We start from the raw sequence: 17,300 nt of genomic DNA on the forward strand, positions 1-17,300 counted from the left end.
CCCTGGATTTGTCTCGGGTTTAGACTCCTTAGAATGGGGTCCTGGAACCAGATGATTGTCCTTTTTCAGGGGAGAATAGTCAGGCTCACACAGGGAGGGGCCAGACAGAATGAGATGGGGCCAACGTGGGCAAAAACGTCAGGAGGGCATGGACTCTTGCTCTTATGTTACCTCCCTCTGCCCATGCGTTCGTCCCAAGCTCCCTACTGAGCAGAAGAGTGGAAAGAGGAGCAGGGATGCAGTGTAGATGTAAGGCTGTCAGGGGCTTGGGAATGCAAAGCCTGTATGGCAGTGTTCCCGCTTAAAGCTCAGACAGGGCTGGGCGGTAGTGGCACACACCTTTAATCCCAGCACTTGGGAGGCAGAGCCAGGCGGATCTCTGTGAGTTCGAGGCCAGCCTGGTCTACAGAGTGAGTTCCAGGACAGACTCCAAAGCTACACAGAAAAAAAAAAAAAAAAAGCTCGGGCAGGAACTGGACTTAGCATAGAGCACTCATTGGTCAGTCCCATGCTGTCTATCGCCCCAGGTAATTGGGTGGCTGCTGTTGTGTGCCAAAACTTTTCCTGGGGAGATGTAACACATGTGCCTACAGCACCTACTCACCACAGTTAGGGAACCTAGGAGAGATCGAAGTAGGGATAGCACCAGAGTCCAGCTTGGTGAACCGAGGCGTTCTATTGGGGTCACTTACAGGAATGTGGGTGAAGGGCCACTACAGGAGCAGAAATGGCTCACAGACAGCTGCATCACCGAAGCCCACTGGAGCATGGATGACCGTTCCCCAAGCTGGGACCCTGGAAAACATGGCACACACTGCAGACAGCTCCATAAGGTTGCATGGACAGTGTCCTTCCCCGGCACCTCAGTCGGTCTAACCTCTTCCCGGGAACCTCAGTCGGTCTAACCTCTTCCCCGGCACCTCAGTCGGTCTAACCTCTTCCCGGGCACCTCAGTTGGTCTAACCTCTTCCCGGGAACCTCAGTCCGTCTAACCTCTTCAGGCAGCTCTTCCTCTTTGAGAATCTTTCTTGCAGCTCTGCTTACCCTGGCAGGGAGGGACCTAGTGAGTCCGGTCAGTTTCAGGGGGTTCTTAAAGCTTTTGTTTTTGGTTGTTTACCTTGGTGCTTTAGGGGCTCCCCTGCAGGATGGAACATTTTAACCCCAGAGGACACTTGTTACACAACAGCTGTTCCTGGTTGTTGCGTGGACGGGGCAGGGGCCACCCCAAGTTCTCCTGCTCGGCCGACTGCCTGGTTAGCCAGATGTTCAGCTGCTGCTGCATTCCACTCAGTCATAAGCAGCCCCACCTCTGAGCCTTCCCGTGGTTCTGCATACACCAGGCATGACCATACTGCATGAGTCACATGTCAGGCCTGACACTTGTCACCCAGGAATGGAGAGGAAGTCTCCGCCCACTGGGGACGTTGGGACTGAGTTTTGCTGAGTATCATGGCTCAAATGGGTAGGGGTTGAACGTTTATCAGTGGACAGATGGGTTAAGGCCAGAGGAATGTCAGATCCTGTCCCAACGTTTGTTTTAGAACCCTGTTTCCTTGGCATCACATACCCCAGAGCCTATTCACCCAATCGCCTATCTTCGGCCTTTCTACCCCGACCCTGGCAACTCACCAAGTCAGTCTCATCCAGTTTTAAAGACCCACCACATCAGCCTTACCTTCACCCTGATGTTAAGGTTCTCTCTGGAGGAATGTGCCTCTCCTCTGAACACTGGCCTCACCCCACCCCCCATCACTCCAGGAGGGAGGTGTAGGGCATGTCTCATCACAAAGCCTTGGACCAGGAGTCCCTGTTATTTTGACCATGCTGGGGACCTGACCACTCAAACATTTGACCTGGGGCCGGAGTGATGGCTCAGCAGCCCAAAAGAACTGTCTATTTGTCCACTTGGGTTTGGTTCCCAGCAACCACATGGAAGCTAACAACTGTCTATAACTTCAATTCCAGAGGATCCGAAGCATGCATATGGTTCCTAGACATGCATGCAGGCTAAACACACATACATATAAAATAAAAATGAATAAATTATCAAAATCAAAATCAAAATCTGATGATATACAAGTCCAGGGCTTTGGGGAGGGGGAAGCTGTACAGTATCATCAACCACCAGGTTCAAGAAAGACAGTGGTGCTCACCATGCAGTAGTGGCGACCACCTTTAATCCTAGTATACAGGAGGCAGAAGCAGGCGGATCTCTGAATTTGAGGCCAGCGTGGTCTACAGAGAGAGTTCCAGGACAGCCAGGACTACACGGAGAAACCCCGTCTCAAAAAACAAAAGAAGCCGGGCGGTGGTGGCGCACGCCTTTAATCCCAGCACTCGGGAGGCAGAGCCAGGTGGATCTCTGTGAGTTCGAGGCCAGCCTGGACTACCAAGTGAGTCCCAGGAAAGGTACAAAGCTACACAGAGAAACCCTGTCTCGAAAAAAAAAAAAAAACAAAAAAAAGAGAGAGAGAGAAAAAGAAAAAGAAAAAGAAAGGAAAACAAGAAATGCTAACTTGCAGAGGCAAGACCTAAGCAAACAGAGGAAACAGAGGCAGGACCAAAGAAGGGGGCCGAAGAAAGAAGCTGCCCACCGCAGCAGCCCCAGGTTCCAGTCTCCAGACTTACCTGTACCCTGGCAGCCTTTCCTAGCCCTCGATTCCAAATCACCCTTCCGGTGACCTCCGCTTTCTTGTTGAAGCTAATCTGGGAATCGGTTTGGCTTTGTGGCCAAAAGCCTTGGTAGACTAGAGTGTGCTTTACAACCTGCCCTAACCTAGGTTTGCAATGACCTATTCTGGCCAGGTCCCTACCCTGTAACCCTGGCTGCTAGGAGGGAGCTAGTGGGAGGCTACCCACCCTCTTATCTGGAACATTCTCTCCACCCTTCTAGCTCCAGACCCAAGCCCTCCTCCTGCTTAACGGTGTCCTTTCTTGCTCCTTGAAGTGCTACTGGACGGTTTTAAGTTCAGTTTCCTGCCTCAGTGTCTCCTTCCACCCTGAAGCAGGAATCCGTTGAAGACCTCTTTGCAGGCCAACTCTCCCCTGGCCCCGAGTCTTTGTCTGAAAGCCCCCTGGATCCGAGAGGAAAGGAGGTGGTCACATGGCCCTGCAAAGCCTGCCATGACAGAGCCTGGCATGGCATGAGCCCCGTTCTGCCAACTTCCTTCCCACATGTTGGGATCACAAACGTAGGCTCTACCTACTTGCAGGCCAGCCACAAGAGGTGCTCTGTTCATGCCCACAGCAGGCCCTGGCTGCCCACCAGCACTGGCCGATCAAAGACACAACACCCGACTCAGAAAACGGCCCTTTATTTCTTCATAATCAGAATCGGTTCACATCACCATCAGCTCCTCTGGGACCTGGGCAAGGGACAGGGCTCGCAAAGGTGGCTGTTATCCCAGTGCCCAGACCCTGCTGTGCACTAAAAGAAGGCCCAGAAAAAGATGGGGAACAGCAGGAAGAAATGCCAGGGATTCCTGGGCAGAGGCAGCCATGGGCAGCAGACCTTGAATGGCTTCCACACCCCTGTGGCATCCTTCGTGACAGGTGGGGCCACGGCACAGGTTTGAGATGTGTCAACCAAAGGCTAACCAGGTCAGCAGGGCACAAAGGGCCGTTCCTAGTGCCTGCTTGAGGCCTCATGACCCAGACCCTGGTTCTTCAGGTAGATCAGGGGACAGACAGGGCATGGGTCCAGGTAGGCACTTCCCTCAGTGAGTCTGCTGCAGATCCAGATCCCTGGAGGGAAGAGTCCACAAAAGATAATGACATCTGTGCCTTGCCCTGTGGGTCTCCAAAGCCACAGCATGGCCTTGGATGCCACTTCTGAGAATCATGGCATTTCTTGATCTGCCTGGCACCTCAGTTCTTAGAGCTGCTGGGTGACCAGTGGGCAATGTGGGGGCATGGTAGGCCCAGGGCCAGTTCTGTAACATGAGTGTGGGACTTGCCTTCTCAAGACCTCTCAGCCTTGGAGGTGCCACCCCTGCCTGAGCTCCACTCTCTGGAGGCAGGGTTGTAGATATGTCAGGGAATTTCTCATACCAGGACTCACCCAGGATGCAAAGTGTGTCCAAGCTCATGACTACCTCTTGACAGCTTCTGGACTGTCATGTGTGTGCATGCATAGTTGGTCCTGAATACACAAGTGCATCACACACACACACACACACACACACACACACACATGAACGAATGCAGATGTGCCTCTTACTGATGCTGGGGTACCGCGTGCTGATGTGTGTGCAGGGGACACACACTGAGTGAGGGCTGCACACAGGGCTACCTGTGGAGTTGTGAACATGTACTCACACCAGAAAGTGAGTGTGGTCATTCACATGAGCACACAGCAGGGAGACCTGGGACATCTATGGGGCATGGGCAGGAAACAGCAAGGTGGGGAGGGTGTGCCAGGGTCTAGCTGGCACAATGCTCTGGTAGGCTGCTCAGAATGGTCTCCAAGTTGTGCTTGTCAGCGCGGATCTCAGCAAGGTCACTCTCAAAGCTCTGGATCTGTAGCTCCTGCCTGGCAGACTCTTGCTCCAGCCTCCTCAGCTTGCGATGCAGCGCTCCACGCGAACCCAGCTGCAGCCTCAAGTCTTCTAGGGCCCTCTGGGTCTCATTCAGGGTCTGAGCAGGAGCTTGGTGGGTATCCAAGGACCCTGGAGAGGAGCACAGGCAGCTTCAGCAGAGGCTAGCTGCCTGCCGGCCTTGGGAACCAGAGACCCAGGTCAGACACCCAGAACCTGGTCTGTCCACTACCTACTGGAAAAAATGGTCTGAGAGGGAATATAGGAGGAGGTAAAGGCCTGGGTGTCCATCCCATGGAGCTCACATGCAGAGTTAATATCTGGGGCTGGAGAGGGGGCTCATCGGTTAAGAGTAGGTGTTACTCTTACAGAGGACCCAAGTTCAGTTCCCAGCACCCATGTGGTAGCTGACAACCATCTATAATTCCAGTTCCAGGGGATCTCACACCCTCTTGGGCCTCTGTGGGCACTGCATGTACATGGTGCACTCACATTCAGGCAAAACACTCAATTGTAAAATAAAAATAAAAATCTTTAAACAAGTTCTCAAGGATTTATTTTTTATTCTCTTGTAATCATGACTGTTCTGGAACTTGCTATGTAGACCAGGCTGACTTTGAACTCACAGAGATCTTCCTGCCTCTACCTCCTGAGTGCTGGGTTTAAAGGTGTGTGCCACCACGCCTGGTTGGGTATTTATTTATTTATTTATTTATTTATTTATTTATTTATGGTTTTTTGAGACAGGGTTTCTCTGTGTAGTCTTGACTGTCCTGTAACTCACTCTGTAGACCAGGCTAGCCTCCAACTCATAGAGATCCACCTGCCTCTGCCTCCTGAGTGCTGGGATTAAAGCCATGTACCACCATACCTGGTGGGATTTTTATTCTTTTTTGTTTTTGCTTTTGTTTTTGTTTTTGTTTTTTGAGACAGGGTTTCTCTGTGTAGTTTTGGTGCCTGTCCTGGAACTCACTCTGTAGACCAGGCTGGCCTCGAACTCACAGAGATCCACCTGCCTCTGCCTCCCGAGTACTGAAATTAAAGGCGTGCACCACCACCACCTGGCTTGGGACTTTTATTCTTAATAACTTACTTATTTTTACTTATTTGTTGTTGAGGGCATGGCTAGAAGTCCATTCTCTCCATCTATAATGGGACCAGGGCTGGAACTCAGGTCGTCAGCTAGGCAGCAGGTGTCTTCACCCACTGAGCCATTTCCTGGCCCAGTAAAAAAATTTAAAAGCCTCAGTGATTCCCCTCCAAAACCAGTTTCCTCATTTACAAAACTGTGGGAGAGAGGTCCCAGGATCTGTGCTGGCTCAAACATCAGCACACATTTGCAGATACCACCGTGAGCTGGTCAAGTGGGTTCACAGAGGAGACCTCGGGTGTCCAGATTTAGACAGGCCCAGGGTGGCATGGGGTGGGAACGGCTGCGGGCCTGGGGGGCAGCCATGGGGTTCTCACGCTGGCCCCTCGTGAATTCCTCCCACTCAGTAGGAATGAGCCTTTCCAAGAGACAAAGAGTTGGGTCAGTGCTCACACAGGAATGCAGGGTGGGGTCCAAGGTGCTCTTGTCACTTTGTCATGAAGTGCGGTGACATTCAACAGAAAAACGGAGCTCAACTGGGTGGGAGGTGACGGGGTAAAAGTCAGCCCCACGTGGTTTCTTTTTGTTGTTTTTGGTGGGTTGGTTTTTTGAGACAGGGTTTCTCTGTGTAGCCCTGGCTGTTCTGGAACTTACTCTGTAGACCAGGCTGACCTTGAACTTACAGAGATCCACCTGAAGGCATGCACCACCAATACCCAGCCTCAAGGAGTTTCAGGCCAGCCTTGCCAAATCAATGAGCTCCAGGCTCAGTGAGACCCTGTTTCAAAATATGAGGCAGAGGGTCATTCAGAGAGAATGGGTACTTGCTGCCAACACTGAGGACCTGGGTTCCCACATGGTGGAAGGGAGGGATTGACTTATAAACCGTCCCCTAACCTCCATCTGTGTGCCATGGCAAGCACACATACAAACACACAAAATAAATGAGTAAAGTAAAATAAATATAAGCTAAGCACAGTGGAACATGCTTTTAATTCAGTCCCTGAGAATCAGAGACAGGCTGATCTCTGTGAGCTGGAGGCCAGCCTGACCCACATAGTGAGTTCTGTTGAGACCTTGTCTCAAAATAAAATAAAAACTTTAAAAATAAGTAAATAGCCTAACACAGTGACATATGCCTTTAATGTCAGCACTGGAGAGCAGAGGCAGGTGGATCTCTGTGGATTCCAGGACAACCTGGTCTACATAATGGGTTCCAGGACAGCCAGAGGTACATAATGAAACCCTGTCTCAAAAAGTAAAAATACATAATGTGGAGAGTAATAGAGAGGATACCCAAAGTCAACCTCTGGCCTCCACACACAAGTACACAAGCCCACCGCCTCCCTCAAGCCCCACACACAAATAAAGAAATAATTCCTAAAACTTCTAAAGGGAAAGCACTGTGTGAGTCCACTTAGGTGAGCTCCCTAGAGAAGTCAAGGCCATAGAAAGGAGGCAGGTACAGGGAAGGGTGATGGGGAGCCCGTGTTCAATGGGCCATTTCTCTTTGGACAGTCAAGAAAGTTCTGGAGCCAGGCGGTGGTGGCACACGCCTTTAATCCCAGCACTCAGGAGGCAGAGGCAGGCGGGTCTCTGTGAGTTCGAGGCCAGCCTGGTCTACAGAGTGAGTTCCAGGAAAGGCATAAAGCTACACGGAGAGACCCTGTCTTAAAAAAAAGGAAGAAAGAAAGAAAGAAAGAAAGAAAGAAAGAAAGAAAGAAAGAAAGAAAGAAAGAAAGAAAGAAAGAAAGAAAAAAAAGAAAGAAAGAAAGTTCTGAAGATAGATGGTGGCGATGGGACACAACAATGTTCAATGACGGAGGCCCAGGCGCTGGGGGCTCTGTCTCCAGCCTGTGGCAAGAGGAGGAGGTGGCCGTCCCCTTCTCAGGTGGGGTCTGGTCAACAGGAACGTGCCCTGATGGGGATATTAGCACTGCTCGGTCCTGACTGCCGTCACGTGACCAGGTCTCCTCCACTGTGTGCTTCTGCCGGGCAGCACTGAGCTGCCCAAGTCTCAAAGCAACAGGGTCAGTGGACTCAAACCAAGAGCCAAAGTCAGCCTTTAACGCCTCCTCTCCCTGCACGCTCGCTCCCTTGCAGTGCCAAGGATGGACCCTGGACTTTGTGCCTGCGAGATGGACACTGCCGCTGAGCCGTATTCCTAACCCAAATTCTTCCTCCTCTGAAGTCGATTGCCTGGGAGGTTTGTCATAACAACAGAAAGATGGCTAACACAGTCATCAAAACGTGTACTTAACGGGGCGGTGGTGGCGCATGGCTTTGATCCCAGCACTCAGGAGTCAGGGACAGGCAGATCTCTGTGAGTTCGAGGCCAGCCTGGTCTACAGAGTGAGTTCCAGGACAGGCACCAAAACCACACAGAGAAACCCTGTCTCAGGAAAAAAAGAAAGAAAGGAAGTAAGGAAGGAAGGAAGAAAGGAAGGAAGGATATTTAAACACGTTAACAAAGTACATTTTATGTTATGTATATCTTAGCACAGTTTTTAAAAATATATGCTGTTCATTCCAGCCCAACCTCTCTGACCGTTGTCCGGGACATCCACAGGGCCCTAGCCGTTCATCTATCAGTCCTCTTTGCTAAAGCCTGTCCAGAGTTTTCCTTTCCTTTCCTTCTCTCCTTTTTTAAGATTTATTTTATTTTTATGTCTGTCTGTATGTCTATGTGAGTGTGTGAGGGTACCCCCAGAGGCCAGACGAGGGTACTGGATGCCCTGGAGCTGGAGATAGACTGTCGTGAACAGACAAGGTGCTGCCACTGAACTTGGCTCCTCTAGAAGAGCAGGAAGCAGATGGTTTTACAGCTGAGCCGTCTCTTCTCCCCACATTCCTTCTCTTTTTTGAGGTGTGGTCTCACTATGTCCCCAAGGCTGGCCTGGAACTTGGATCTATCCTTTTGCCTCAGCCTCCTGTGGGCTAGGTTTATGACCATGCGCTACCCCGCCCCCAACTTCATGTGGAATTTCCCTTCCTTCCTGTGAACCAGTGTCTGCTGATTCTCCCTACTCACGCACACACTTCCTGAGTCCCCCACTTTCACGCTTGTTTCGTAGGTGGGCAAGCCGGTTCACAGGTCTAGTGACGTGCCCAAGTGCCACCACCCAGGAAGGGGCAGAGTCGGAATCAAGTCCTAGTCACCGATGTGCCCTTGCTTTTCTGTCATTCTGTCTGCTCTAACTGCTAATGGACTCTTTGGGAACCCAAGGGTTTTTCCCTGAACATAGTGAGTTTTCTGTTTTCCCGACCCATACCAGACTCACCGGAGGCCTAGAGGAAGCAGATGTTGCCCCCTGTGCCCCTGCAGACACCGTGAATTCAGTTCCAGACTCCCACCCTGCCCTGCACAAGCTTCAAAGCCTGTGACAGGTGACAGGGCAGAAGTGGAAGCCATGGATTTTAGGACAAGGAGAAACGTATCCTACAACTGACCCCCAGGGACTCGCCTTGGGGTCTCCTTACCAAGCTTGGTGAGCAGCTCTGACAGGACCTTGATGTCCTTCACCAAAGACCCTCGAGATTCTTGAATCTGGTGCTCCACGGTGCTCAGCCCAGAGGCCACCTGGGCCAGAAAGAATATCTTAGTGGCTCCCTAGGGTGATGGGGAGTGCTGGCTGGTTTTATGTCAACTTGAAACAAGATAAAGCCATCTGAGAAGAGGGGACCTTAACTGAGAAGATGTCTCTCATAAGACTGGGCTATAGGCAAGACTGTAGGGCATTTTCCTAATTAGTGATTGATGCAGGAGGGCCCAGGCATGGTGGGTGGTGACACCCCTGGGCTGATGGTCCTGGGTACTCTAAGAAAGCAGGCTGAGAAAACCATGAGGAGCAGGCCAGCAAGCAACACCCCTCCATGGCCTCGGCATCGGCTCCTACTGCTGCGTTCCTGCCCTGTTTGAGTTCCTACCCTGACTTCTGTCAGTGATGGACTGCTATCTGGAAATATAAGTGGAATAAATCCTTTCCTTCCCAGGCTGCTTTGGGTCACGATATTTCGTCACAGCAACGGTAACCCTAACTAAGACACTGGGCATAGGTGGATGGTGTGAGGGCTGGGCACACCCACCTGCTTAGCCTCCTCCAGCTCCTGTTTGCGTGCTTCTGAGGTGAGCACTAGTCCAGAGGCCTGGCGGAGTGTGGCCTGGGTCTGTCTGGCGAGTCGGCTGGCATGACGGTGGCTCTGTTTCCCCTCTCTCAGCAAAGCTCTGGTGAGCTGCAGGACAGCAGCAGGAAAGGGAAGAATAAGTCCCTTGGGAAAGAGGAGCTTTGTTCTCTGGTTTTCTTTCTCAGGACTGAAGTTGGAACCCAGAGTCTCACACATGTTAGGTAAGTACTCTATGACTGACCCACGTGCCATGACCAGTTCTTATATTTTGAAACAGGGGTTTACTAAGTTACTCATGATAGCCTTGGGTTTGTGATCCTCCTGCCTCAGCCTTCAAAGTAACTGGGATATAGATTTGTACCACCAGGTCTGCTTGGACAAGAGTTCTTATGACATGATGCCAAGCAGTCTACATCATAACCTAGAAGATTCGCTTACTCATTCCCACAATCAACAGGCATGCGCTGGGGGCAGGATGTGTCTTCAGTACAAACCCCTCATTTCTCCTCTTGGAGAAATCCCACCTGTTTTTATAGATGGGGAAACAGAGGTCCGGGGAGGGGGAGGCGGAACCGCCCAAAGTCTGAGCAAGGAGACAAGAAACTGCACCTGGAACCTCTAGTTTCAGGCCAGTCCTTCAGTAATTTAGGCACTCATGAAGAGAGTTCACTTGCATGTGAGCTCTGGATCTGAGGAACACACACACACACACACACACATACACACACACACACACACACACACTCACGTGCATGAGAGAGAGAGAGAGAGAGAGAGAGAGAGAGAGAGAGAGAGAGAGAGAGAGAGAGAGAAGTTAGAATTTGGCCCCAGATAAAGAAAGCCTAGGGGACAGGGAAGGTGGCCCGTTAGATGCATGAGACCCTGAGTTCAGTCTTTAGTACTGGATAAACTGGGAGATGGTAGAGGCAGGAGAATCAGAAGTTCAAGGTTATCCTCAACTAGACAGTGATTTCAAGGCCAGCCTAGGATTAAAAACAGGAGACTGTCAGAAAATTAAAAAGTGGGGGCTGGAGAGATGGCTCAGCAGTTAAGAGCACTTGTTGCCCTTACAGTGGACCTGGGCTCAGTCCCTAGCACCTACAGAGTGGCTCACAGCCAGGGGATCCTTCTGACTTCTGCCCACACCAGGCATGTACATAGTACACATCCATATATGCAGGCAAAACATTGTTCACATAAAATAAAACATTTTAAAATTGTATAAAAAGGTAAATAAGAAGAAATAAAAAAACAAACAAAGAAAAACCTAGAAGTTTAGACAACATCCCAGTGGGCCTAGGTGTGAGTCCTGGTGAGTCCTGGTCATATGACTTAAGCCTTGAACTTGGTTCAGCCTAGAGTCTTCCCATTCTCACAGGCCCCCAGTGACTCCTTTTCCTTAAGGTATCAGTGAGGTCACCCACATGTGCTTCTGAGCTGAGAGCCAGGACCCACAGCAGTCAGCACCGAGGGCAAGACAGCTGCTGTCAACGAGACTATTGTCCTGAACCTGACCTTGGCATTGTCCTTGGACAGCAGTTCTGCTTCTTTGCTTTTCTTCTTGGCGCTGGAGGAGAGAGATGCAGCATTTCCCAGCATCCTCTCTGCCTGCCTGGTCTTCCTCTTCGTGTCCTCCAGGAGCCTGACCCTGATGCTACCTGCCCTCCTCTTCAGCGCTGCCTGCTCCTTGGGCAGAGGAAACCTCAGCTTCATTCCTGCAAAATCAACCAAGTCTGAGGCAGGAGAAACAAACAGTCTCATACCAGAGAGCCTGCCAGGTGGCGACTGGCAGTACTTGACCAGCCTCAGGACTTTTGGACATTGGGAGCAGAGGTTGGAGACACAGGAGATCTGTGTGTCCCCTTCTCAAGGTGACCCCGGAGAATAGCTAAAGGAGTGAGGCATTGGCCTCAGCAAATGCAAAGACCTATAGGCTATTATGGTGTCTGTATTGTGGTCTCTATTACAGTCATATCATAGGTGGTCACAGCCTCTGGACTGTGCTCCAAGAGGGCTGAAAGAGCCTGGGATTGAGGTTTGAAGTTAATCTTTTGGGTTATAGAGCAAAGTCACAGGGGCAAATTTCCACCCAGCACGTGAAAAGTCTTTCTCTCAACAAGGAGGAGGTGACACCTGGGAGGCCATGTGCATCTCAATGTAGGGAGAAGGAAGCTGAGGCCAGCGAGTCATGAGATTATACAATGGGTGGCTTACAACCCTCCATGGTTCTGATGCCCCCTAAAATAACATAAGACACTCCGTAGTACAGATTTACATTTTCCTAAATATGACTCCTGTTACACAAGTGTGCACACAGCCATGTCCTTTTCACAGGAGGCCCCAGTGAATGACCAGGACTCCAGGCCCCAAGGAAACCAGAAAACATGCCCGTTCCCGCACCACTGGGCTAAGCTATCTCCAGCCTGCAGCAGGCAGGGCTGGAAGGACAAAGAGCCACCAAGACTTCTCTCTGGCTTGAAGACGGTATTGAGAATCAATCACACAGTGGACCTTGAGGTAGAGAGAGTGCTTGGCTCTGACTCAAGGACGGATGAATGACTGATTTTCTCAGTCTACCCACCTGTGAAACAAGCCACATGGATTCTTTTTCTCTTTCGTCCTTTCTCACCTGTGTCGTCGTCCCCCCCCCACCCCCCCGCCTTTCATGACAGAGTTTCTCTGTGCAGCCCTGGCTGTCCTGGAACTCACTCTGTAGCCCAGGCTGACCTCGAACTCAGAGATTCGCCTGGCTCTGCCTCCTGAATCCTGGGATTAAAGGCGTGCGCCACCACCTCTCGGCCTTCATTTTTTTAAAGTTTCAGAGGTTTGGGCAGTCAGTGAAGCCTAGCCTGCTCTAAACAGAAACTCTATAACACATAGTTTTGTTTTGTTTGTGGCATTTTGATACAGGCTTTCATTCAATAGCTCAAGCTGCCTTAGAACTTATGGTAGCCCAGGCTACCTCATACTTGAGGCTCTCTTTCCACCTCAGCTTATCTAGTACTAGGAAGAGTACAGGTGTGATCTTGTGATCAACCGTCCAGCAATCTGGGGTTTTTGCTCTTTTTTTTTTTTTGGACAGGGTCTCATGTATCTCAGAACAGTCTCAAACTCACTATGTAGCCAAGAATGAATTTGAACTTCTGATCCTCTTGTGTGTGCACCGCCATGCCTGGTTTATTGGGGGGGCTGAGGGGGGGTCTAACACAGGGCCTTATGCACGTTCAGCAAACACTCGACCAACTGAGCCACACCCTGGGCCCCTGGGTTAGCTTGTTTTGTTTGCTTGTTTTGTTTGTTTGTTTTTGTTTTTCAAGACAGGATCTCTCTGTGACAGCTCTGGCTGTCCTGGATCTCGCTCTGTAGCCCAGGCTGGCCTCGAACTCACAGAGATCTGCCTGGCTCTGCCTCCCGAGTGCTGGGATTAAAGGTGTGCGCCACCGCCGCCTGGCGTAGTTTTGCTTTTTACCTGTGCTGAAGATGGGACTTGGAACCTTGCATACTTTAGACAGCGCGCTCGCCCTGAGTCACACCCCTGTCAGTGAGAACAGCTTCTCTTCCCATATGTCCTGAAGAACTCTGTACGTGGCCACAGGGGCCAGTTCCCAGTGACTGGCATGTGAGACAGGAAGAGACAAACAGCATGGAAGTCCTGAGAGGCAGAAGGACTGGTCTACCTGGCTTACATCCACATAACTGGATGCTGATCCCTTTAACCAGGCATCCCTGGCTAAGGCAAGTTGGCCGTCAGGGCCATATACAGAGCCCAGGGCTCAGCAGGACACACGTACCCTCGAGGTCAGCTAGCAGTGTCTTGGCTCCTGTGACGGTCATCGTGGCAGCTTGGACAGCTGAGGAAGCCTGTGTCAGGGCCGCTGTGGTCTCATAGCGTAGCTGCAAGGAGGAGAAGAGAGGCAGGGCCTTCCTGGAGACAGGCCGAGGGGCCCCAGATGGGCAGGCTAGGCTCCAAACCTCAGAATTACTCTGACTGGAGATCATCCTGATCTGATTATATGACACCAAGACCCAAATCAATCCCAAGAAGACCTCATCTTCAGAAGCCTGGAGGATGACCAGAAAACTAGAGCCAAAGATAAGCACACACGTCCCTAAGGCGACGTCAGCCCATAGCTATTAAATGGCTTCTCCTCAGAGTAGTCATCACTTCCCCCACGGGCACCAGATGTGACTACACAGTGAAGAACTCAGGTTTGATTGTTCAAGAGAAGACACAAAGAATGTAAAAGTCACAGGAAGCTGACTTCAGGGCATGGCATGAACTTTGAATTCTTGAACTTATGGCAGTTATGACTACCTGTACAAGATCTACATACAATTAGGGGCCTCAACACCAGCATTCTGTTATGGGGATGATGTCACAAGGTCCAACTCCTCCCTGTGAATTTATACTTAGCTAATGACTAATGGAGGAAGGAGACATTTTCTTCAGTAGCTTAGACACTGCTATGGTACCCACATGTGTGGTGGTCTGAATGAGAACGGCCCCCATAGGCTCCTATGTTTGAATGCCTGGTCCCCAGCTGGTGGGACTGTTTTGGAAGGATTAGGAGGTGTGGCCTTGTTGGAGGGGGTGTGTCACTGGGGGTGGGCTTTGAGGTTTCCTTCCTCCATGCCCTGAAGGACTCCCATGGTAGAAGGAGAGAACAGGGCTTTCCACACTGTCCTCTGACCCCCACACTGACGCTGTAGCAAATGTGTGCCCATTTTTAAATAAGTGTAGAAAAAAAAAATAAAAGGGAACTTAGTTACTACAAGCGTCTGGGTTAAAGAGCACATGACCTGGGCCTGCAAGATGGCTCAGTGGGTAAAGGTGATTGCGGCCAAGGCTGACAAATCAGAGTTTGATCCTCAGGACCCACATGTCAGAAAAAGAGAACAAACTCTGAAAATTGTCCTCTGACCGCCACAAGCACGCGGTGGCACAGACGCTCACACGAAGCTAGACAGAGTGTGTGTGTGTGTGGGGGGGGTGCACAGGGCTTCAGAAGTGGAGGCGCTGCCTCAAGGTGAGTTCCTGGGGTTACTTCAGGAGGAATGAGGTGTTCCAGATCTGGAGAGGAGGGGTCTCACTGCACAGTGAATGTGCTACCTGCCACTGAGACCCCGTCAACTGTCCCTTGAGGTGGGGTATATTTTTATTGCCAGACCCCAAAGTGTGTTTGTGCAGCTCAAATATAAAGCTGTATCAAGGGGAGGGGACATCAGCCTAGGTGGCGGGACACTGAACGCAAGCTTTATGTCCCATCGTGTCTTCCCATCTGAATATTTATTTAACTTGCTGCCCTGGGAAGTTCCAAAGTGGATACCCAGCAGTAATCAATACAATGTCTGAGGCTGGAAAAAAAAGTTTCTTGTGTGATTTGCTACAAATAAACAACATGGGTTTGAAAGAGCCAGGGAAGCCTCAGTTTGCTCCTGAGGCTGGGGTGTGTGTGTGTGTGGGGGGATGGTGTGGGGGGGTGTGGGGGGAGGGTATGGGGTGCTGTGAGGGTTATGGGGAGTGGAGCATCTACATCTGCAGGTGTTGGGGGGGTCTGTCCCTCACAGGACTCAGCTCCCAAAGGGGCTGTGGAGGCTCCTCCCTTCCTGGCTTCCTCACCCTAGATGGGAGTGTGGATCAGGTCAGAGGACACTGTGTTGGGTCCTCAATGCAGCAGCGCTCGCTTGGGTACCTGCCAGGCCCTGGGTCCAATCCTCGGCCTCTTCCTTTCTCGTTAAAGATATTTCTCTGTCTCCTGGGTCTGTAGGGAAGTTGAGGGGTCTTGGGGGAGGAGCCCTGACCACCACTGTGGGGTTCTGAATCAGGTCAGCAGGCTGGGCCCCTGGGTGGTATCACGTTGCCCTCCTGAGTGTGACACCGGCCCTGTAGCTGGCTAAAACACCAACCTCAAATGGCCCTGTGGGAAGGGGATGAGAGCTTTGGGTGCTGTGCATAGACCCTTCCTGCTATGGATATCACTCTATATAAATAAAACACTGATGGCCAGTGACCAGGCAGGAAGTATAGGCGGGACAAAGAGAGAGGAAAATTGGGGAAACAGGAAGAAGGAGGAGAGACTTTGCAGCCACGGCCAGGAGAAGCAGCATGTGAAGACGCCGGTAAGCCACCAGCCACGTGGCAAGGTATAGATTTATAAAAATGGGTTAATTTAAGATATAAGAACAGTTAGCAAGAAGCCTGCCACGGCCATACAGTTTATAAATATTATAAGCGTCTGAGTGATTATTTTATACGTGGATTGTGGGACTGCGGGGCTTGGTGGAACCTGGAGAAAAGCCCTCCAGCAACACCTTCCCATGAGTCTGAAATTATCCCCCAAGAAAAATGCTCCAGCACAATTGTTTTTAAATGAGTCTTCTATATGTTACTGGCTGGTCCAAGTTAAACTGCCATTCTAGACCCCCTGGTCTAGTGCCATCTCTCTGGGCTGAACACAAGGCTGCATGACTTAACACTGAGTCCCATGGACTGTTCAGAATGGGTGCCTCTGGACATGGGGTATCTAAGGGCAGAAGGGAGGAAGAGACACAAGAGCCATCCAGTGTGACTGACCCTGAGAGAGGGTACATGGATATGACTTCTGTCATTCCCCTGCCTGCCTGTCTGTCTGTCCATCCTGTCTCCCTCCACCCCTTTACTCTCTTCTCAGCAAGCAGACTTCCCTCCCTTTGACTTGGCCGCCTTTAAAACTCTCAGGCGTTTTGAGCGAGGCACCAGAGACTTGGGGGTGCTATTTTCCATCTTTGCATCTCCCCTACCCCAGGGCAGCCCCTCCCTCTTCCAGGACCCAGACTCAAAGTTGACCTGCATGAAGGGCTCCATCTTCTTCAGGGCTGCCCCAGCCTCCGCCTGCAGGGCTCCTACAGCCTGGACTGCCCGGCGCTCCCTCTGAGCCAGCTCCTGCTCCAGGGCCTTCACTTTCCAGTCCAGATGCCTGGCTTGGGAGTTCTGAGGCTGCAGGGAGATCGTGGGTTCAGGAAGGGCCAGGGACTGGATCCTCTGTCCAGGGAAAAGTGCTCTGCTGTGCTGGGGGAGGGGCAGCCTGTGCCCTGCTGTGCTGGGGGAGGGGCAGCCTGTGCCCTGCTGTGCTGGGGGGCCAGCCTGTGCCCTGCTGTGCTGGGGGGCCAGCCTGTACCCTGCTGTGCTGGGGGGCCAGCCTGTGCCCTGCTGTGCTGCGGAGGCCAGCCTGTGGCTACTAGCCCAGAACTGACACTTTAACCTTGGTCCCAGAGGGCTTCCTGCTGTCCCAGGCACCTCAGGTACCCCAGGGGCAGTGCAGAAGGAGGAGTTGCAGAGAAGCCAGGCTGGCGAACCTGTCCCTGGGGGCTCAGACCCCAGCCCCACCAATTGCTAGCTGTGCAGCTCCGGGCAATTCTAGCTAACTGTTAAGACCCTCGAGTATGACTGCTTTTCTTCCTCACAAGGTGAGATTCCCTCCTCAGGCCCGCAGTTTGTCCTCCACCTGAACCTTGACCAGTGTGCTTCAGAATGCAGTGTTCCAGATGTTAGAAAGGCAGAACTGTGTATG

General features: G+C 51.4%; 1 protein-coding gene across 1 annotated transcript in view; it reads right to left on the bottom strand.

The window, feature by feature from the left end:
- Positions 1 to 3,298: 3,298 nt before the first annotated feature.
- The window catches only part of Lamc3 (laminin subunit gamma 3), a 58,555-nt gene continuing 44,553 nt past the window's right edge, over positions 3,299 to 17,300 (bottom strand). Inside the window, exons 23-28 of the mRNA XM_028884664.2 lie at positions 16,577 to 16,726; positions 13,542 to 13,644; positions 11,266 to 11,465; positions 9,712 to 9,858; positions 9,106 to 9,205; positions 3,299 to 4,667 (exon numbers count right to left, since the gene is read on the bottom strand). Coding sequence (XP_028740497.1) covers positions 4,423 to 4,667; positions 9,106 to 9,205; positions 9,712 to 9,858; positions 11,266 to 11,465; positions 13,542 to 13,644; positions 16,577 to 16,726 — 945 coding nt within the window. The 3' untranslated portion in view covers positions 3,299 to 4,422. The remainder of the gene's footprint in view (positions 4,668 to 9,105; positions 9,206 to 9,711; positions 9,859 to 11,265; positions 11,466 to 13,541; positions 13,645 to 16,576; positions 16,727 to 17,300) is intronic.

This window comes from Peromyscus leucopus, chromosome 4 (genome assembly GCF_004664715.2).
Source record: "Peromyscus leucopus breed LL Stock chromosome 4, UCI_PerLeu_2.1, whole genome shotgun sequence".
NCBI lineage: Eukaryota > Metazoa > Chordata > Mammalia > Rodentia > Cricetidae > Peromyscus > Peromyscus leucopus.